Below are 21,441 nucleotides of genomic sequence, written 5' to 3' on the forward strand. Positions count from 1 at the left end.
GATGCTCAAACCCTTGACATCAGTGTCCCTGTCTCTCAGTGTTGAACAGGAAGCTGATGTAAATTCACCGGCAGTGCCAACATCAAAAGACCACAGGCCAGTTGACACGCAGCTACTTCCAGAGATTGTAAACATCACGTGTGAATACGCAGCCGAGAAGCACGCCAAAGTCCAGGAGAAGCCCATGGAGAAGAAGCAGGAGAAACAAAGGCCGACACCCGATTTTCCTTGTTTATATGACCTCAACAAGTCAGATGAAGACAAGGAAATTATGAAAAACATGGCTGCCCTGGAGGCTGGTCCTCCCAGTATGACATCCACGCCAGCTGAGTCATCCAGTATTCATACTCAAGAGCTCCCTCCTCTGGAGAAAAAGCCAATCAAAGCAAAAAGGCCATCCTGGGCTGAGGAGATTATGGGCTGCAGAGAGGAGGACAAGAAACAGATGACTAATCAACCCCAGGAGGAGAAGGCCTCATTATCACAAGCTGATGAGCACAAATCAGCCCCCCTTGATGTTCAAGCTAACAGGAGTGAAGAGGAGTCACATAGTTCACAGTGGAATGCAACGAAAGAGGAGGCAGGGATTTTGGAAGCCCACAGAGGGGATACCGGCTGTGTTCAGAAAGAGCGGTAAGTGAGAGCACATCTTGTTTACATTTTCATCTCTACGAAATGTCCTTTAACCTTGTCAACTTTTCTTATTGTCTAAACTCTCTCTTCCTCTGTCCCCACTCCATATCCTGTTCCATCTCACCTTCTGTCTCTCTTTCAGTTCTTCTGACCACGTGTCATCAAAAGCAGACACATTTCCCTTGTCAGGCAGTGTCAGTGTAGATAAAACCATAGAAATAGATTTACTATCAAATATCAGTAATTCTATTGCTATAGATAAAACCATGGATGCCACGCCAGGTAGCCAAGAGACACCCAATATGGCTGAACCCCCTCAGTATGAAGTTGTTGAACCTATGATCCAATCCAGCTTGACATTAGAGACCATAGCTGAGGATGCAGTGGCGCAGGCAGAGGTTCCCCTCTGGGAGGCCCTGGAAGAGAAAGCTCAGGATCAGAAACCAGACCAGGACTCTGGAGAGGAGACGATCAAAGAGGAAGTCCTCAGGGAGGAACGGGGGGAAGTAGATGAGAACATGCTAGTGCCGGACGTAGAATCACTGAAGACAGGGTAAGTGTGGAAGGGAGGCACCTCTATACCACTGAGAGTAATCGATGAACTCAGAGTTACCGCAATTAAAGCTTGTCATAAAAGGTGTGAATTGTAGTCTGGTGGGTATCCTTGGCAACACTTCAAATGTATGACGATGCCTGGCCGTGTCCTACAGCTCTTTTGAGTGTGTCTGAACTTGTAAATATTCACTGTGTGTAGGCTAATTATACAGTAATACTGAGGTAATTCCCATATGTTTGCCCTCTCAGCTCAGACAAAGCTGTTAAGCCAGAAGCTGGCATTAGCAGAGATGAGGGTCACAAGAAAATCACCTCAGATGAATCAGAGGTGTTCCAAATGCCACCTACCCCAGAGCCCACAGCCCGGTCTCCTGAATCACTTCTGAAGGAGACAGTTGTAGAGGAGGGTAAAGACAGTGAACCATCAACTTCACCGTCTACACCCCCTCTGCACCTCCCCACGAAGGTGTTCAGTTGCTCCACCATGAAGCGCTCATTGCAGATAGACGCGCTTGTGTCATTGGAAGCAGCCATTTCTCCAGCTGGAGAGTCAGATTTAAACGAAGAGGACCCATGCTACATGAAGCGTCCTCCCGGCACGGGGGCTGTAGAGGCAGAGAAGCCTCTATGGGCTGCTTTAGAGGAGAAAACTAAAGGGACAGCGGGAGTAGGCATGAGCACATTGGAGGCAACAAAGAGTACCTTGCAAACGGGGTAAGTTACTGGGGGTTAAACTCCACATGGCATGGCATGAAGTGTCTGTGTGAGGTACATTTACATTGGACATGCATGTTTGTGGTGGTGTTGACATTTTATACATGTTTTAATTCTCACCCAAAAGTGCCAATAACACTGCGTTTGAGGTATAACTTTTCTGGAGACTAGTCGTATTCCCCTTAGTAGAAATCTCTATGGATTCTGGTCCTTGTGCTGGTGTCAGACTAGTATCCAATCAAGTGTCTCATTTCATATCTGTCTGTGGCAGCCCATCTGGACAGGGATCTGTAGCAGAGATCCACTTGACTGAGTACCTAGAGGACACTCCCCTCCCATCTCCCTCCAAGGAAAATAGAGAAACAGACATTTACTTTGACTGTGACAGTTCAGTGGAATTGTACACGCCATCAAAGGAGGAGGCCCCCATTCGCCTTCCTAAGAAGAAGAAGAACTTACACCTGGGGAAATGTGCTGTTGTCAACACTGAGATTGAAGAAGGCGAAAATGAGTCTGGTTCCTCCGTGGTCGGCCCAGGACAAGCCGACAATGAGCGGCAGCTAGATCCAGTGTGGAAGAAAGGTTCTGTGGACGCATCAGATTTAAGTACAAGAGAGGAGTTGGAAGATGAGCAGGTTTTGGGAAGGCTGGAGCAGGTTCCCGTAGCTGTACAGGAGGAGGGTCTTGATGTTGATGTCTTCATGAGAGTATTAGTGAGGGCCGTGTACAGAGGGTAAGTCTGACAGGCAACCGAGGCTTGCTCAGCTTTGACATCTTTGATCAGCATGGCCACAGGCATTTTAGGGACTTTTAAGTGCTCTTGACTCTGAGGCTGAATCTGAAATATGTCTATTTTTGTGAACGCCAGCTTTTGCTTATGAAAACATGTCGTCAAATAGCAACGTTTGTTTCAACCAATTCAAAAGATTTCACATCTACATTGAGTGTACAAAACATTAGGAACACCTGCTCTTTTCATGACAGACTGGCCAGGTGAATCCAGGTGAAAGCTATGATCCCTTATTGGTCAATAGTTAAATCCACTTCAATCAGTGTAGATGAAGGGGAGGAGACAGGTTAAAGAAGGATTTTTAAGACATGGATTGTGGATGTGTGCCATTCAGAGGGTGATTTAAGTGCCTTTAAACGGGGGAACGCGGTATGGTAGTAGGTGCCAGGCACACCGGTTTGAGTGGGTCCAGAACTTCAACGCTGCTGGGTTTCACACTCAACAGCTTCCCGTGTGTATCAATAATGGTCCACCAACAAAGGACATCCAGTCAACTTGACAAAACTGTGGGAAGCATTGGAGTCAACATGAGCCAACATCCTTGTGGAACCCTTTCGACACCTTGTAGAGTCCATGCCCCGACAAATTGAGGCTGTTCTGGGGGTAAAAGGGGGTGTAATTCAATATTAGGAAGTTGTTCCTAATGTTTTGTACTCTGTGTATATGTTTAAAGATTTGATGGAAATTTGAATTGTAGAATGTCACCTTGAAATATGTCTTAAAGTCCATTGAAAAAGAACTGCATCTTCCATGCCTGCTGTACATGTAACCTAAAAACGTTGTTCAAATATCCCCTAAATATTTTAAAAAATATCCCCATTCCCTAGTTATGAGACTGTGACTTCCATACTTCAGCCATCTGGCCTAATGATGTCTAATGATGATGAGGAAGGAGAACCAGACTCAAGACCACTTTCTCCATCTGAGTTTGAGATCCTACCACCTGAAGCCTTTTCTGATGCATTGGAGGAACTCCCAGTCATGGTCACAGACTCAACACCGGTCCAGTTGACCCACAAGAATGAAACAACTGAAGAGACTGGCAGGCTAAGCTTAGTGGAGACTTTGTGTTTAGCTGCTGTGGAGCAAGAGCTGTTCAAGGACCCAATCACCAAAATTGAGCAAGAGGTCAAACCTCTGAAGGAGTCCACCAAACCACATAAAGAGACTACCAAACCACTGAAGGAGAGCACAGAACCACTGAAGGAGAGCACAGAACCACTGAGGAAGAGCACAGAACCACTGAAGGAGAGCACAGAACCACTGAGGAAGAGCACAGAACCACTGAAGGAGAGCACAGAACCACTGAGGAAGAGCACAGAAGCACTAAAGGAGAGCACAGAACCACTGAAGAAAAGCACAGAACCACTGAAGGAGAGCACAGAACCACTAAAGGAGAGCCCAGAAGCACTGAAGGAGAGCCCAGAACCACTAAAGGAGAGCCCAGAAGCACTGAAGGAGAGCACAGAACCACTAAAGGAGAGCACAGAAGCACTGAAGGAGAGCACAGAAGCACTAAAGGAGACGAACACTGTGAAGGGTAAACCAGAGGATGTACGTCCACCTGTGTTACCACCTGTAGAAAACGAAAAGGATGCAAAAAGCTGTACAGACGATTTCCCACCACTGAGAAAAGCAGAGCTGGATGAAATAGCCAATGAGGAGTGCTTGGAAGACAATGAAGACGACGCCACCCCCATCATTAACTACACTAAAGCCCGTAAAGAGACGATCAAGGGAAAGACCAAGACAGTGTTCATGCCTGACAGCGATTCAGATGAGTTGGAGTTTGAGATGGGGCAGGAGGATATAGGCACAGTGTGGCTAGCAGAGTTGTACATGGATGCAGGGTAAGTGCCTGAGCTCCTGTCGCTCTCTGCACTCCTTTCCTGCATGGCTTAATGAGACAGATTGCATTCATGTAGTAGGAATGGAGCTCTGTCAGGTTGTGGCAGGGTTTTTGTACTCAGGCATCTGGAGTGGTACAGTTGTCTTTGCTTATTTTGAATTCTCTTTTTTCGGGGTTTCTCATCAAGTTACTTCACATGACCTTGCGGTTCTCAGATCTTTGTGTACAGTCTACTACCATGCCTGAGGAGAGGGTTTAAGTGTTGGATGTTAATCCTCTGAATGTGCATTTGCATGCGGAAGTAAAAAGTGTTTCTGCAAACAACTTTTAAACCGAACCCAATGAAATGTTGGACATAGCTGATAGTGAGCTTGCCGTGTTGATGTTTACTGTTGCCACGCCTCGGCTTTTGGACCGTTGTCTTTTGACTGTGGCGTGGTCGAGGATTGTGTGGCAGTTTGCATTTTGTGGAAATTGCTATCGTAGCCTTGCCAGATGGCTAACGTTGATATCTCTGTTTCACAGTCAAGCGGTGTTCTCTTCTTCACCACCTGCTCCACACGAGGTCAACCGCCTTGATAGTGTGTCCACACAGCAGGCCATATCGGCGGGGTCCCCCCCTGCAGGACCTGTTACTGGAACCATTAAACTGGGGCCACTTCCCCGTCGTCGCAGCAACAAACAAAAAAACACTCCTCCAGTGCCTCTTCAGGAAGTAGGCCCAGAGAGAGTTAGTCAAGACATGGCACCGGTTGCCAGTTGCCTGGCTCCACCAAAGCGAATCAAAAAGGAAACTGTTCCACCAACCGATAATACGGATAGTGAGGCAATGGCACAAGAGAGCAGCGAATCTAGCTTAATAAAGGAGACTTTTAACACTGATGCTAAAGAGGAAGACATTCCAAAACCACTCATCCTCGCCATGGAAACCACTTCTTCAGATAGCATTCTGGTGACAGCCAGAGAGAAGGGAGCCAATGACGAGCCTCATCTAGCAAAGGAGGGTGATGATGAGAAAGATGTCCCAGAGAAAGATGTCTCTGTCAGCTCAGTGGTCCCATGGCCTCTACGGCCCTCTCAACCTGGAACACCTACTACATCTCCCAAGGTCCCTCATGTAATCACTACGGAACCCCCCAAAGAGGACCTGAGCCTAATTGAGGAGGAAATGTTGCTGCTGGCTAAGATTAGTCAGATGGCAGGAGAAGAGCCATCAGATGTGCCTGTGTTTGTGCCTGTGCCTGCCCCACGCTTCAGGAAACGCCTGATCCCCTCCTTCCACGAGGACGACCCTTTTCTGAACCCAGAAGATCTCCCAGCCTCCGAGGCCAGTGAGGAACAAGAGACTCCATTACCAGTGATCCCTCAGGAAGCCAGTCTAGACAGGCCTGAGCCAAAACTCCTAGATCTAGATGGAAGGAAAGGGCGGCAGGAAATCATTTGTGAGCCCTCTACCATAGCCGCCTCCTCATCAAATAGTAGCCCATCAGAAACGATTACTGAGGTTAATCCGGTGGTGGCAACCACTGAGGGAATGACATCATCAGACTCTGCTGTGAACTCGACAGTCCGTTCAAAGGAGCCAGCGGAGGTTGAGGAAAGTATCCCGATGACAGAAACGGTGACAGATGAGGTACCTGTTGACACAGGGTTTAAAGTAGACAGCAATGCGCTCTCTACAGTTTACTGTGTCCCTGGCCAAGAGGAGCGCTTGTTATTGACTGAAACCGGGGCAACAGTCCTCAATGGGAAGGTGCCTGAATCAGGGGTTGAGGAGGAGGATGGTCTTGAGATAGAACAGGATGCTACTCTGTGCACTGTAGATACACCAGTGGATGGGGTGGATGAACAGTAAGTTGGCAGGACATTGTCTAGCATTGGCTATGCCTGGTTTGACATTAATCAGGTCATGTCATCTGGCTCTTGTAACTCCTTGCCCAGTTGAATAATATTGACTTGGATCAGTGCATAACTATAAACTGTTTTTGTTTGTCTGCAGGACAATATAGTAACTGAAACGAGATCAGAATTTAAACCTAACTTTACTTGGCTGTCCCATCATCTTATCTCAACCATTTCTGTCCCTATAGATCTGAGATGGCTGAGGGGGAAAAGACGTCCGGTGACCTGGCTGTCCCAACGATATGCTCTAAGAAAGCTGCCCAGCTATCCGCACCAGACACCACAACCCAGAGGAACGACCAGCCCCCAGCCACCAGCCCAGGCAGTGAAGAGCCACAGTCCAATGGACAGACCCCAGCAGATAAGGGGGTCACCTCTGGTCAAGCGTCAGACACGATTGTACCTCCCCGACGCAGCAAGTTGAAAACCCTTTCCTTTCCTGTGGTCCTTCAGGAAGTTGCCCCAGGGTCCTCCACTACCACGGCGGACAAGGATGAAGCCTATAGGAAAGATGTGCTAGTCCTCAGCCAGGAGGTAAATTTGATTCTCATATTTCCTTTTATAAGAGGTATCAACAGTTCATTATATTTCAAACACAGCTGAACATTGAATATGTCAATGAGAATGTCAGTAGCTATAACAGGTCTCTCTCCCTCTGTCCCTCTCAGATGTCAGGTCCACTGCCCAGTCCCGGGCTGGTCACCTCCAGCAAGTCTTTGCTGGAGTGGTGCCAGGAGGTTACGAAGGGGTATAAGGGAGTGAAGGTCACCAACTTTAACACCTCCTGGCGTAATGGCCTGGCTTTCTGTGCCATCCTACACCACTTCTATCCCGACAAGATGTAAGCACTTAATCACTAATCAGTTCAATTCCCACCGACAATGTTCCATCCTAGTCTGAATGTGGAAAGTCACGCAACTTTATTATGAGTCCATGCATGTATTTGAAGTCAACCCAGACAGCTGAATGTAAGAAAGGTATAATTATTCCACCTTTGTACAGGGATACAGCAGAAGTTCTCCCAAAATAGTACCCGGAAGTTCCATCCATGTCCTTCTATTAACTACTGGTGGGTTTTTTTCAGAGATTTTGAGGCACTGGAAACCAACGATATCAAGTTAAACAACAAGAAGGTGAAAAAGTCATATTTACTGTACATCACTATGTATAATAATAAATACACATCATGTCTATAAGGAACACAGAAGTCATCATTTTTTGTCCTGACCCCTCCCTCTCTCTCAGGCCTTTGATGGCTTTGCCGCGCTGGGCATCTCCCGTCTAATGGAGCCCTCAGACATGGTACTGCTCTCTGTGCCAGACCGCCTGATCGTCATGACTTACCTGAGTCAGATCCGCACCCACTTTACGGGACAGGAGCTGAGTGTTCTTCAGATAGAGCACAACAGCAGCCAGTCCAGCTATGCAGTGACTGAGCCCAGTCAGGGTTCTGATGTGGATGCTGCTGCTCGCTTCTGTGCCCGCAAGCTACAGGAAGGTAGCATCTCCCTGGAGGACAGTGCGACAGAACAGGCCTCTAAGCCCAATGGGAGCCTAGTGCCACCCCCTCGGACAAAACGGTTGACAAAGGGGGAGGAGAAGGGGAGCGGAGCTGGGGGTTTGGAAGGGGGAGCGGATGGGTCACAGACCCCAGTGCCTCCACCCAGGTCACACGCCTCTGCAGCCAAATCAGGATTTGGTCACGTGAGAGATGCCGACCTGGTGAAGAAAAGGCGCTTGCGGCTGAAGAGTGAATCTATGGATGAAGGGGATGGGCTGGAGCAACAGAGCAGCACATCCAAGAGCACAGAGGTACATGCTGAATACGGTCTTTTCTCCCAAGCCATTTCCCCATCTTTTAAAACTCTTTTCTTGCATTTGAACGGAGATTGATGTTCTGTTCATTTGTCAATGTTTTGCTATTGACACGAGGCCATGTTTCTCTTTACCTATAGTATCTATTGTGTTTGTGTCTCCTGTCCAGTCAGCTGAAAGTGTATCAGACAGAGCGGTGAAGAACGGTTCCTCAGAATCAGGTAGGAGATTTACCAGGAGATTTTTACCTGAACTGAAGGAGCCAACAACAGAAATTGACACAATGCTCAAGCGTGATATGAAAGGCTGCATTCTCTGTGATTTCATTGTTCAGTACATATTCTAATGACCAGTCTAACTGTTTGATCTGTATGCAGAGACAATGAGCCCAGTGCCTGTCCAGGAGTCCAGTGTCCCAAGCCAGGAGGAGGATACTCTGGTCAGTTCAAACCTTTACGTCATGTTATTATCCACTTGACTGTTTACATTTGTATTCTCTTTAGGCTTCTCTTTTTACCTTTACTGCTAGGCCTCTGTGGCTCTTAGTCCATGGCTTAACCTGTCCGTCACTACCCCTTTACTGCTAGGCTTCTGTGGCTCTTAGTCCATGGCTTAACCTGTCCGTCACTACCTCTTTACTGCTAGGCCTCTGTGGCTCTTAGTCCATGGCTTAATCTGTCCATCACTACTCCTTTACTGCTAGGCCTCTGTGGCTCTTAGTCCATGGCTTAAACGGTCCGTCACTACTCTTAATGTGTATCATATTTACTTCCTGGTCTTCTCTTTGCCTTTATTTCTGTTTCTCCCTCTAATCTTCTGACCTTTTCCTGTCTGTCATCTATCTATGTTCATCTGTGTGTCTGTCCTTCCATGTCCTCCCATCTGTCTGTTGTCTGTTTCGATTTGGCAATGTGTGTCTCTGTATCTTTATGGTCAGCGTCTGCAGGACACCAGTCAGTATGTGCTGAGTGAGCTGCAAGCCCTGGAGAGTGAACAGAAGCACATCGACAACAGAGCAGGCATCGTGGAGAGGAGACTCAGAAGACTGATGGAATCAGGTGAGAATGACAAAAGATATCAAAAGGTGCTGAACCTAACATGAGCCGTGTCAGGCATACCGTTACGTGTGTTTATCAAAGGATTCATTTTCTCAGTATATACAACAACAACAACAAAAAACCACCTTTTAAGGTGCCATTTTAACTGTGGACATTGTGTCCTTGCTCCAGGTAGCGACCGGGACGAGGAAGAGAAGCTCATCCAGGAGTGGTTCACTCTGGTCAACAAGAAGAACGCCCTGATCAGGAGACAGGACCACCTGGAGCTGCTGTAAGACACATACCAGACCACTCACACATCTATTATTCTTAAGAACACGTAACACGTTTATGTTACTAGTAAATGGTTTTCACCTGAAGTTTGCCATCTAACTATATGTGCCATAGTATGGTCTGTTTTGTGTACCCAGCAGAGGTCAGCTAACCGAATGTATTGTATTCACAGGCAGGAGGAGCAGGACTTGGAGAAAAGATTTCAGCTACTGAATAGAGAACTCAGAGCCATGATGGCCAATGAAGGTTCGTCCAGTGCATAAGCAGAACCTTCGTTTACACTGAACACAACCGGTGAGACGACTGTAGGCCTAAAGCAGTCGTGCCGTGCATAACGACTGTGATATTATCTTCCCTCGTCCTCCCTCTCCTCAGAGTGGCAGAAGACTAAGGCCCAGCAGCACCGGGAGGAGCTCCTGCTGCAGGAACTGGTCTCTCTGGTCAACCAGCGGGACGAGCTGGTCAGAGACATGGACGCCAAGGAGCGAGGGTGAGACTAGCCCATCTGTTTGTTACAGCCATTGCGTATACAGTATGGAACACCAAGCATGTGTATAGGACGTCACGCTGCTCACTTAGCGAGTACCACTCCCTCCCGATTCAGGCCCATACCTGGCGCGAACTCGGGGACCTCTGCCTCACAAACACACGTGACCGTCCTCCCTCAAGCGTCTCAGCCGATCGCGCCGCCTCAAAAGCTAGCTAACGAGGCGACGCAAGCGGGACACTTAAGGGCCGAGGAGTACGTTTCACACTTCCCCATGTGCTACACGCGCATGTTCCATATGTTTGATATGATGCAGTAGCGTGCCGGTTGTTTATGTGTGTGTGTGTGTGTGTGTGTGTGTGTGTGTCCTCAGGGCCGTTGAGGAGGATGAGCGCCTGGAGCGAGGGCTGGAGCTCAGACGCAGGAAGTTCAGCAACAAAGACAAGTGTGTGCTGCAGTGAGAGAAGGGACGACAATGACGAATACCAACCCATCCAGGAACTAAACCTCCACAATCCCTGCTTTCTACCAAGCTCTCACTCACTCAGCATCCTACAGTATGAAACAAGCCTAGGAACCTGCCACCCCAGCAACAAATCCAAAGCCCTCTGCACCGATGGGATGATTGTCAAGCAGTGTTTTCTCTCCTTTAACTGGGATTTTGGGACTGGTCATTAATGATCGATTACGTCCCCTGGGATGCTGGAGCTGTGTGCCTTCCCCTTTGGAGATACTTGAACCAAATTTCCCCCTGTACTGTGAAGGTCCCTCATCCATTTAAAACGTTTGATTGAAAAAACGAGGACCTCTACAGTTGTCAGTCAATATGCCTTACTCTGTCATTCAGTAGACAGAAAGTCCACTGTACTAACAGATGTGTGTGTATATACTATTAGCCCACCATGAAGATAATTGGTTCCATAATTAAGTGCCTACTCTCACATCTGTAAACATCTCATTGATCTTATCTGGTTCAACAATATAGGATAATCAACTATATTAGATAGTTTGCGCTTTGCCTTAATGCTTTGGTGGAACTGGCTATTAAAAGAACGGTCTGGTGGTTTCGCGCACAATATTAAAAGGGTTCTGTATACAGAAGGACTGACCATTCTGTGTTTTACTTTGGACCCAGATGTTTGACGAAAGACTCAAGTTTGTGAGAGTACCACGTATTGTTGTCTTCTGGTAGAGATGTATTTTCAATTTTCAATCCTACTTTTATTTATGGTTTGGAGATTTGCATGAGATATGTTTGGGGTTAGGTGTGTGTCATATTGAACATATATGAACAGTCAATCAATCTACCCAGAAATGAAAGAAAAAGAGAACAGTGAACAAACGTGAAACTTTAGTTGTAGAGAGAAGCTAGTATCCTACTTGGAATACATACAGGACAATAAATACCATCCTGTAAATATTAATATTTATACTCTGTTATAACCTGGCACTGCAGTTCTTTTCCTGTTTATTTTTTAGCAAAGACCTTTAGTTTCACATTTCTATTATCACAGATGATGAGTTACTAACCACTGGTAGAACGGAAAATGTAATGACATATTACTTTGTCCCCAGCCTCTTTTTAAAAAGGACATTCGAACACGATATGTTTTGTTTAAACCAGTGAATGATAAATAATACATTTTTGAAGTTCAAAAAGATAATTGGGAGTTTGTTTGAATAAGTTTCCTCTAATTTGTTGTCATATCTTATGTGGTACTTGTTCACATTTCTCAATATCTATATTATCGTGATCGTGCGCTATTATACTGAACAAAATATAAACTCAACATGCAACAATTTCAAAGATTTTACTGAGTTGCAGTTCATAGAAGGAAATCGGTCAATTGAAATAAATTCATTAGGCCCTAATCTATGGATTTCACATGACGGGGCAGGGGGTGCAGCCATGGGCGGGCTTGGGGGGGCATAGGCCCAACCACTTGGGAGCCAGGCACACCTACTGGGGAGCCAGGCCCAGCCAATCAGAATGAGTTTTTCCCCACAAAAGGGCTTTATTACAGACAGAAATACATCAGCTGTCTGGGTGGCTGGTCTCAGACGATCCTGCAGGAAAAGAAGCCGGATGTGGAGGTCCTGGGCTGGCGGGGTTTCACATGGTCTACGGTTGTGAGGCTGGTTGGACATATTGCCAAATTCTCTAAAACGACGTTGGAGACGGCTTATGGTTGAGAAATTAACATTGAATTCTCTGGCAACAGCTCTGGTGGACATTCCTGCAGTCATGCATGACAATTGCACTTTCCCTCAAAACTTGAGACATTTGTGGCATTGCGTTGTGTGACAATACTGCACATTTTAGAGTGGCCTTTTATTGCCCCCAGCACAAGGTGGACCTGTGTAATGATTATGCAGTTTAATCATCTTCTTGATATGCCACACCTGTCAGGTGGATGAATTATCTTGTCAAATGAGAAATGCTCAGTAACAGGGATGTAAACAAATTTGTGCCTCCTTTGGTAAGAACGTGTCAGTGTACTGTTACAGGCCACATTTGAATCCCAGAGCCAGCTGAACCGAGGGCTTTTGGCTGAACTACATTTCCCACCTGTGTAGGACCACAATTTGACGTCATCACTCAATGACACCTGCGCACAGTGCCGCAAAAGACCAGGGAAGACAAGTAAAAAGGGAGACAGAGAGGAAAACAACACGCGAAAGAAAGGAATGTGTATCAACCAACAAAACGAATTCTAGTCTCTGAACACTTACACACCGAACCAACAACCTTTACGCAGCCTCCTGGCTCGTGAATTTGTAGAACAATTTGCCAAACGCGGTTTGTGGAGCTAGCTAACGTCGTTAACAAGTATTCTTTCTTCCTACGCGTTAGCAACGCAGCTAACTAGCTACCAAGAGGATACGCGTGTGACCCAGACAAGAGCCAAGAAAACACGTATTTTGGACACACCATGAATCCTGAATAGTGAGTGAAGTTTGATATTTAGTTGTTTTTGTTAGCTCCATGTCCAGTAACCGCGGATGACGAGACGTGGCTAGCTAACTCAAACGCTTAACAAAATATATTGCGTCATCACTTGTTTACATATTTGTTCGGAACATCTGCTATGATACCGGGTTGTTTTACATGGTAGCTACAATGTTGTCATCATCATACCAATAGCTATGTTGACATCAAGTTGCATAAGATTGTTGATCTAACGTTGGTTAGCTAGTTTGTTGAATGAACCAATGAATTGGAGTGGGGATATGGGTCTAGTCAACTTTCTCTCTCTTTTACGTTTTCCTCTTGGACATTTCATTGTACACCCTTGCAGCTGTAGTTAGCTAGAATAACATAATTTCAGATGGAAATGACAGCATTGCGTATAAGCTAGCCTAACTCGCCAGAGACCTAAATGAAAGTCAATGCTGGCGGTTTGATAGAATAGATATGTTAGTCTCTAACCGTTATTTGATAGCCTCTAACCTGGTTTTCCCCGTAGTGACTACCTGTTCAAGCTGCTTCTGATTGGCGATTCAGGGGTGGGCAAGTCTTGCCTCCTGCTTCGATTTGCGGTAAAAACTATCAGTGTTATTGGCATGTTGATCAGTTTTCAGCTTTCAATCGACGTTTGGATACTGTGTGTCTGTGCGAGTTTGTTGATATATGTTTTTTTTTTTTTATTGTACATTTCAGGATGACACCTACACGGAAAGTTACATAAGCACCATCGGCGTGGACTTCAAAATCCGAACTATTGAATTGGACGGCAAGACTATCAAACTACAGATTGTGAGTTGAATCCAGCACACCTGGCAGCTGTCGGGAAGTGTCATCTCATTTCATGCTTGCAGCCATGTGGTGTTTTAGCTAATTAACGTCTTGTTTTTCTTGTCTTTCTTGTCTAATGTCTGTAGTGGGACACTGCTGGTCAGGAGCGGTTTCGCACCATCACCTCCAGCTATTACAGAGGAGCCCATGGTATCATCGTTGTCTATGATGTAACAGATCAGGTTAGTGACGCCCCTCCGCAAAGGAGATTCATTGACATCTATGAGTTAACGTTTATTTATTGACCACACATAACTGAGGTATTTTCTAGGAGTCTTACAACAATATAAAGCAGTGGCTGCAGGAAATCGACCGCTATGCCAGCGAAAATGTCAACAAGCTGCTGGTGGGTAACAAGTGTGACCTCACCACCAAGAAAGTAGTAGACTATACAACAGCCAAGGTGAGTCCACAGGAAACATGCGGAATCGGATACAGATGAACCACAGTATTTGAATAAAGTGTACTATAGCCGACATGCTGAATTATCAACTCTTAGGACACACTGTGTTTTACTTGCAATGGAAGCACCCTACTACTGCAGTCAGACTGGTTATTGACATCTGTCTCACCCTCCTCAAACAGGAATTTGCTGACTCCCTATCCATCCCCTTCCTCGAGACCAGTGCTAAGAACGCAACCAACGTGGAGCAATCCTTCATGACCATGGCGGCCGAGATTAAGAAGCGCATGGGGCCCGGGGCCACGACAGGAGGAGACAAGCCCAACCTGAAGATTGATAGCACCCCAGTAAGGCAGTCTGGAGGAGGATGCTGTTAGGACTGCCCTGCCCCCTCCTCTCACCTCCAGAGGCCCAGGGGTAGAGTGACAGTACTGGGGTGGAGCTGACAGAACAGAAAAATATGGTGATGGAGGTGGTGGGATCTTCAAGAACTGACTGACTTTTTTTTATTTTTTTTCCCATCTTGACCTATGCCCATAATTAAGTGAGAAGGGTTTGTGCCCAAGGAGCAGCCCCCCCCCCCCCCCAACACTCTTTTATTCACCAATATGCACAGAATTGGAAACATCTTTGAAAAATGTGGTTGGCGTTGTAAGGCATGAAAAATGTTTTTAGCTAATCCAGCACTAATCCAGTATCTATCTGTAACACTGGCTGTTTAAACACACACTCGCACACAAGTGGTCGAAAGAAATCATGGATGTTCTTTCAACTATGGCTGACTACATAACTATCCTTTATGGCCTTTGTGGTTCCTAGTCAGACTGCTGATCGTTGATGGTGAGAAGGTGAAATAAGAGGATCAGTGTGACAGTTAAACCAGAGGCTTTATGGACACACTCCAGAGGAAAAATAGTGAAGACAAGCGCCGTTTGTATCATCTGTCCTTTCGGGAATTGACATTCCCAAAAGTTGTCATTGGGCCCATGTGCATAATATAGAGGTTGTAATAGGGTTGCTGTGGAGGAGAAAGAGAAGATAGGGTGAAGTAAATAACAGGCTTTCTATCAAAACAAAGTTCACAAAGTGGGGACAACATGGCAAATGTAAATCTGCAATCACGGCGTCGACATCTTTGTCTGTTTGAATTTTCGTTATATAACACTATTATTACATGGTGGTTGTACTACTGTGATTTTGTTTTGTTTTGATTCTCTTTTTTAATCTAGAAAGTGTGTAAGCAATACGTATGTTATTGCTGTTTGATGAATGAGAGCATAACCGAAGGTCAACAGCATTTGGTTCTTTCTGTCTGGAGTGGTAGCTAGCTGGCTGTAAACATCAGGCGTTTTCAGGCATGTCCAATCCTTTAGCGTTGAGTTTGATCTCAAGTCACAATGCTCCTGTACCATCAGAACTTTTACATGCTCACTATAATACCGTATGGACACCCTCTGGTTGATGATAAGGTAACATGTATTATTACAGTACTGGCTCATGCCATTAGTCACCATGGTCCAGCATTGCAACAAGGTTTGGATATTTGTTAGACAATATTTTGGGGAGAGTATGGCACATTACGTAGCCTACCACAGTTAGCTTTTGAGTGTATTGTTTTCACGTTTAACTGCTTGCTCAAACTTTCATTTCGGATATGTCTAGTCTAATGACATGTTTCGGGGGAAAGAGAGAGAATGGACCTCAGAGAAAAATCACCAGTGTCTGAAATTCGTATGGGATTTCAAACAAGAGGAACACTTTTGCTTTCCTGAGTAAATACTGTAGAGCTGATGACTGTCTGGGAATTCCACTTCCTTAAGCATCACCATTGATATCCTTGCCTTTTTGATAAAGAAGTGTCTTGCGGTTGGTTTGTAAACACACCAGGAAAAGGTTGCTGGGTTTTTCCATTTAGTGAAATTTGACCCATTTAAATAGTTGTCAGGCAGATGAGGCTTCCTTAATATATTCTCTCTGGTTTACATTTCTCCTTTAAATGACAAATAGATGATTTCTAATCCACTAATTCAATCATTTGGCTTTTGGTCAGGGAAGCGATATAATGGAAAGATTGCGGCATGATGGTTATTTCTTCTTTGCTGTGGACAATGTAACATGCTCTTAATGCCCAGAAGATATTGGGAGTCCATAGTAATAAAGTATATTGTTATTATTGCCATTATTGTGTGTTCACTGTGTATCTGTTTTGTACATATTTTTCAGATGAATGTGTGATACCTGTAATGACCAGTAGAGGTCAGAGTTATTGCCAAAATAAAGGAAACACTGGAGTAAATTAGGAATACAAAGTCTATTGAAAGCAGGCGGTTCCTGAGTCAATTAAGCAGTTAACATCCCATCCTGCTGAGGGTCCTGTATAAAAATGCCCAGTTGCCCATTATTTTGGCTACCATGGCAAAAGATGTCTACTTTGAGAGAGGGGTCTCAAAGGAGTATAGGGGGTTTAACGTGTGTGTGTGCCAGTCACCAGATCTCAACGCAGTTGAAGACTAATGGGAGATTCTGGAACGAAGCCTGAGACAGGGTTTTCCACCACCATCAACAAAACACCAAATGGTGGAGTTTCTCGAGGAAGAAAGTCGTATCACTCCAATAGAGTTCCAGACACTTGTAGAATCTATGCCAAGGATTGAGCTGTTCTGGGGGCTCGTGGTGGCCCACTGCCCTATTAAGACACTTTATGTTGGTGTTTCCTTTATTTTGGCAGTTACCTGTATGTGGCGGAGCAAGCTACAGGACCAACTGGTACCTGTGTGGACTGGGTCAGAGTTATCTGTCCATAGTGTAATATTGTGTAGTATTCAGTGTTTCCCCTATATGCATTTAGCTAAATCGTTGCCGGCACTGGGGGAAAAAAAGGTATATATTTGTTATAATGTAGACGTATAGATGTATGGCCCAGGAAGACTCCATTCTCACCATAGCATTGCGCCCGTTTTACATTCTACTTCCCACCAGGGGCGCAACTTTAGTTTTAGAAGTGGAGGTTGGATAAACAGGCGTACGCATGGTCCTGAAGTACACCGTTGGCTCGTTTTGTATCACATTCCAATGATGAAAATGCAATTTCAGAATCATGTCCCCCCCCATCCGCAGTGAAAGTTGCGCCCCTGCTTCCCACACTAATAAATATGAAAGTATGAAACCATGCTATTTTACAACAGTCTAAATCTGAAACATTAGTCAGGGTGATATTTACTGGTACAGTAGGATCTGCTGTAGCCTATGACATTCTCAGCTGCATTTTGATCCCTCAAGTTCAATCCTAAATGTCTTCTTCTTGCTCCCCTGACCCAGTCAGCTATGGAAAACCCCACAGAAATTAAATCAGGCCTTGGTGAGTTTGATCAAGCATGCATAAGCGTCAATATGTCTGTTGGCATGCTCCTGTTAGTGTTGGTGTGTAAGTTCTCCAGAGTTGGCCTGGTGTTAGTGAGTCTGTGCAGTGTGTCGGTGTTGATATGACCATGAGTGCATGTGTTTGTTGTACCCATCTCGATACTCACCCTGCTGCAGACCCCCAGGTCCTGGGCGGGTGTGTGGGGGGAACCTGGTGTGGCTGAGGAACCAGGTGGTGGCACCACTGACTGAGGAACTTGTGTTCCGGGCCTGTATGCTGCCCATGCTAGTGCCCTGCACTGGACCCACCACTGCCATCTTCATCGTTCCTCTCTTCTTTGGCGTGGGTAGAGCAATGAAACTTATAGACATTAGTAGACTGCTTCACATTTCCACCATTAATACTGTGCCCATCTCTGTTTCACATCAACCATTGCAGCCCATTTCCACCATGTTATTGAACAGCTGCACCTCAAAGAAGACACTTTGGCAGTTATCCTGCTCTCTGCACGTAAGGCGAACAGTTACAGAAGCCTTGAAACCAGACACGTTTAATACACGCATGGACTTCAAAACACAAATATACAGTGCCTTCGGAAAGTATTCAGACTCCTTGACTTTTTCCCAAAAATTTTACGTTACAGCCTTATTCTAAAATTGATTAAATTAATGTTTTTCCTCATCAATCTGCACACAATACCCCATAATGACAAAGTGGAAACAGGTTTTTAGAGATTTTAGCAAATGTATTAGAAATAAAAAAACAGAAATGCCTTATTTACATAAGTATTCAGACCCTTTGCTATGGGACTCAGGCTCAGGTGCATCCTGTAGTCCACAATCATCTCCTTTGTCTTGATCACGTTGAGGGAGAGGTTATTGTACTGGCACCACACGGCCAGGTCTCTGACCTCCTCCCTATAGGCTGTCTCGTTGTTGTTGGTGAACTTAATGATGGTGTTGGAGTCATGCCTGGCCGTGCAGTCATGAGTGAACAGGGAGTACAGGAGGGGGCTGAGCACGAACCCCTGAGGGGCCCCTGTGTTGAGGATCAGTGTGGCAGATGTGTTGTTACCTACCCTTACCACCTGGGGGCGGCCCGACAGGAAGTCCAGGATCCAGTTGCAGAGGGAGGTGTTTAGTCCCAGGCTAGCTTATTGATGAGCTTTGAGGGCACTATGGTGTTGAATGCTGAGCTGTAGTCAATGAACAGCATTCTCACATAGGTGTTCCTTTTTTCCAGGTGGGAAAGGGCAGTGTGGAGTGCAATAGAGATTGCATCATCTGTGGATCTGTTGGGGCGGTATGCAAATTGGAGTGGGTCTAGGGTTTCTGGGATAATGGTGTTGATGTGAGCCATGACCAGCCTTTCAGAGCATTTCATGGCTCCAGATGTGAGTGCTACGGGTCGGTAGTCATTTAGGCAGGTTACCTTAGTGTTCTTGTGCACAGGGACTATGGTGGTCTGCTTAGAACATGTTAATATTACAGACTCAGACAGGGAGAGGTTGAAAATGGCAATGAAGACACTTGCCAGTTGGTCAGTGCATGCTCTGAGTACACGTTCTGGTAATCAGTCTGGCCTTGTGAACGTTGACCTGTTTGAAGGTCTTACTCAACGTCTACGGAGAGTGTGATCACACAGTCGTCCGGAACAGCTGATTCTCTCATGCATGTTTCTGTGTTACTTGCCTCAAAGCGAGCATAGAAGTAATTTAGCTCGTCTGGTAGGCTCGCGTCACTGGGCAGCTCTCGGCTGTGCTTCCCATTGTAGTCTGTAATAGTTTGCAAGCCCTGCCACATCCGACGAGCGTCGGAGCCGGTGTAGTACGATTCCATCTTAGTCCTGTATTGACGCTTTGCCTGTTTGATGGTTCGTCCGAGGGCATAGAGGGATTTCTTATAAGCTTCCGCGTTAAGAGTCCCGCTCCTTGAAAGCGGCAGCTCTAGCCTTTAGCTCAGTGAGTGCAATCTTGTATGTCCGCAGTGAGAGACAGCTGGGCTGTTTCTGAATCTACGTCTTGCATGCTCCCTTTTCTTGGTCAGAACCTTAATGTTTTCCCTTCGCGGGCTCTTGAGTCAGACATTCCAAAACAATTTCTACCATCTCCATCCTGTGGCCTCATATTCCACTGAAATGTACTAGTGAGTTTAGCCCATTACGCTGTTAAAACTATACACATGGTCATGTGTAATCCAGCTCCCAGTATGACCTTTGCTCAAAAAAGACTGTTTTCTACTTGGAATATTTATGTTTTGTCTCCAGAGTATTTTAAATGCCAATAACAAATCCATTCAGCTCGTTCAGTAGCTGTTTCATACATATGGTTGTTGGTACATTCCCCTGACACACCTTAGTGGGGAACAATGTAAGGTTTTACTGTCTGAACAGGGGACAGAGTTTTTAGCACAGCTTTAGCACAGTGGGAGGTGTCAACTCAGAGAGAGAACATACTAAGATCAATGGCTAAATAGTTTTCTAACCTAGATTGCCTTAAATTGCCAAAACGGTCTGTGAATACTGGCTTTGCAGCCCTAAAATGGTTCTCCAGTTGTATATTTCTGCCCCTGCGTCCCCCTAATCCTGCTCATTATAGAAATCTAAATCAAAGTTTATTCGTCACGTGCGCCGAATACAACAGTGAAATACTTACTTACAGGCTCTAACCAATAGTGCAAAAAAAGGTATTAGGTGAACAATAGGTAAGTAAAGAAGTAAAAAGAGTGAAAAATAACAGTAGCGAGGCTATAAAAGTAGCGAGGCTACATACAGACACCGGTTAGTCAGGCTGATTGAGGTAGTATGTAGATATGGATAAGTGACTATGCATATATGATGAACAGAGAGTAGCAGTAGCATAAAGGAGGGGTTGGGCGGGTGGTGGGCGGGACACAATGCAGATAGCCCGGTTAGCCAATGTGCGGGAACACTGGTTGGTCGGGCCAATTGAGGTAGTATGTACATGAATGTATAGTTAAAGTGACTATGTAAATATGATAAACAGAGAGTAGCAGCAGCGTAAAAAGAGGGGTTGGGGGGGCACACTATGGAAATAGTCTGGGTAGCCATTTGATTACCTGTTCAGGAGTCTTATGGCTTGGGGGTAAAAACTGTTGAGAAGCGTTTTTGTCCTAGACGTGGCACTCCGGTACCACTTGCCATGCGGTAGTAGAGAGAACAGTCTATGACTGGGGTGGCTGGGGTCTTTGACAATTTTTAGGGCCTTCCTCTGATACCACCTGGTGTAGAGGTCCTGGATGGCAGGAAGCTTGGCCCCAGTGATGTACTGGGCCATACGCACTACCCTCTGTAGTGCCTTGAAGTCGGAGGCCGAGCAATTGCCGTACCAGGCAGTGATGCAACCAGTCAGGATGCTCTCGATGTTGCAAGCTGTAGAAACTTTCGAGGATCTGAGGACCCATGCCAAATCTTTTTAGTTTCCTGAGGGGGAATAGGCTTTGTCGTGCCCTCTTCACGACTGTCTTGGTGTATTTGGACCATTCTAGTTTGTCGATGAGAATGGGAGCGTGCTCGGTCCTCCTTTTCCTGTAGTCCACAATCATCTCCTTAGTCTTGGTTCATTGAGGGAGAGGTTGTTATTCTGGCACCACACGGCCAGGTCTCTGACCTCCTCCCTACAGGCTGTCTCGTCGTTATCGGTGATCAGGCCTACCACTGTTGTGTCGTCTGCAAACTTAATGATGCTGTTGGAGTCGTGCCTGGCCATGCAGTCGTGGGTGAACAGGGAGTACAGGAGGGGACTGAGCACGCACCCCTGGGGGGTTCCAGTGCTGAGGATCAGCGT

General features: G+C 45.9%; 2 protein-coding genes across 13 annotated transcripts in view; both read left to right on the plus strand.

Annotated features, from left to right (window-relative positions):
• The window catches only part of ehbp1l1b (EH domain binding protein 1-like 1b), a 29,436-nt gene extending 17,696 nt beyond the window's left edge, over positions 1-11,740 (plus strand). For 7 of the 12 annotated variants that reach the window (XM_014196047.2, XM_045716894.1, XM_014196050.2 and 4 more), the window contains 17 exons: positions 40-633; positions 776-1,186; positions 1,438-1,902; positions 2,174-2,635; positions 3,520-4,542; positions 5,067-6,392; positions 6,632-6,977; positions 7,112-7,284; positions 7,528-7,576; positions 7,689-8,255; positions 8,428-8,479; positions 8,636-8,697; positions 9,196-9,316; positions 9,488-9,587; positions 9,762-9,835; positions 9,965-10,079; positions 10,450-11,740. In XM_014196047.2, coding sequence (XP_014051522.2) covers positions 40-633; positions 776-1,186; positions 1,438-1,902; positions 2,174-2,635; positions 3,520-4,542; positions 5,067-6,392; positions 6,632-6,977; positions 7,112-7,284; positions 7,528-7,576; positions 7,689-8,255; positions 8,428-8,479; positions 8,636-8,697; positions 9,196-9,316; positions 9,488-9,587; positions 9,762-9,835; positions 9,965-10,079; positions 10,450-10,537 — 6,028 coding nt within the window. In that variant the 3' untranslated portion in view covers positions 10,538-11,740. The remainder of the gene's footprint in view (positions 1-39; positions 634-775; positions 1,187-1,437; positions 1,903-2,173; positions 2,636-3,519; positions 4,543-5,066; positions 6,393-6,631; positions 6,978-7,111; positions 7,285-7,527; positions 7,577-7,688; positions 8,256-8,427; positions 8,480-8,635; positions 8,698-9,195; positions 9,317-9,487; positions 9,588-9,761; positions 9,836-9,964; positions 10,080-10,449) is intronic. The other 5 variants (XM_014196048.2, XM_014196053.2, XM_014196055.2 and 2 more) reach the window with 5 other exon arrangements.
• Positions 11,741-12,673: 933 nt separating this feature from the next.
• Positions 12,674-16,454, plus strand: LOC106602974 (ras-related protein Rab-1B). Its single transcript, XM_014196060.2, has 6 exons — positions 12,674-13,023; positions 13,544-13,616; positions 13,738-13,833; positions 13,959-14,054; positions 14,144-14,275; positions 14,458-16,454. The coding sequence occupies exons 1-6, from the start codon at positions 13,010-13,012 to the stop codon at positions 14,650-14,652; spliced, it is 606 nt and encodes a 201-aa protein (XP_014051535.1). The 5' UTR covers positions 12,674-13,009; the 3' UTR covers positions 14,653-16,454.
• The last annotated feature ends 4,987 nt before the right edge of the window (positions 16,455-21,441 follow it).

Source organism: Salmo salar, chromosome ssa04 (assembly GCF_905237065.1).
Source record: "Salmo salar chromosome ssa04, Ssal_v3.1, whole genome shotgun sequence".
Taxonomy (NCBI): domain Eukaryota; kingdom Metazoa; phylum Chordata; class Actinopteri; order Salmoniformes; family Salmonidae; genus Salmo; species Salmo salar.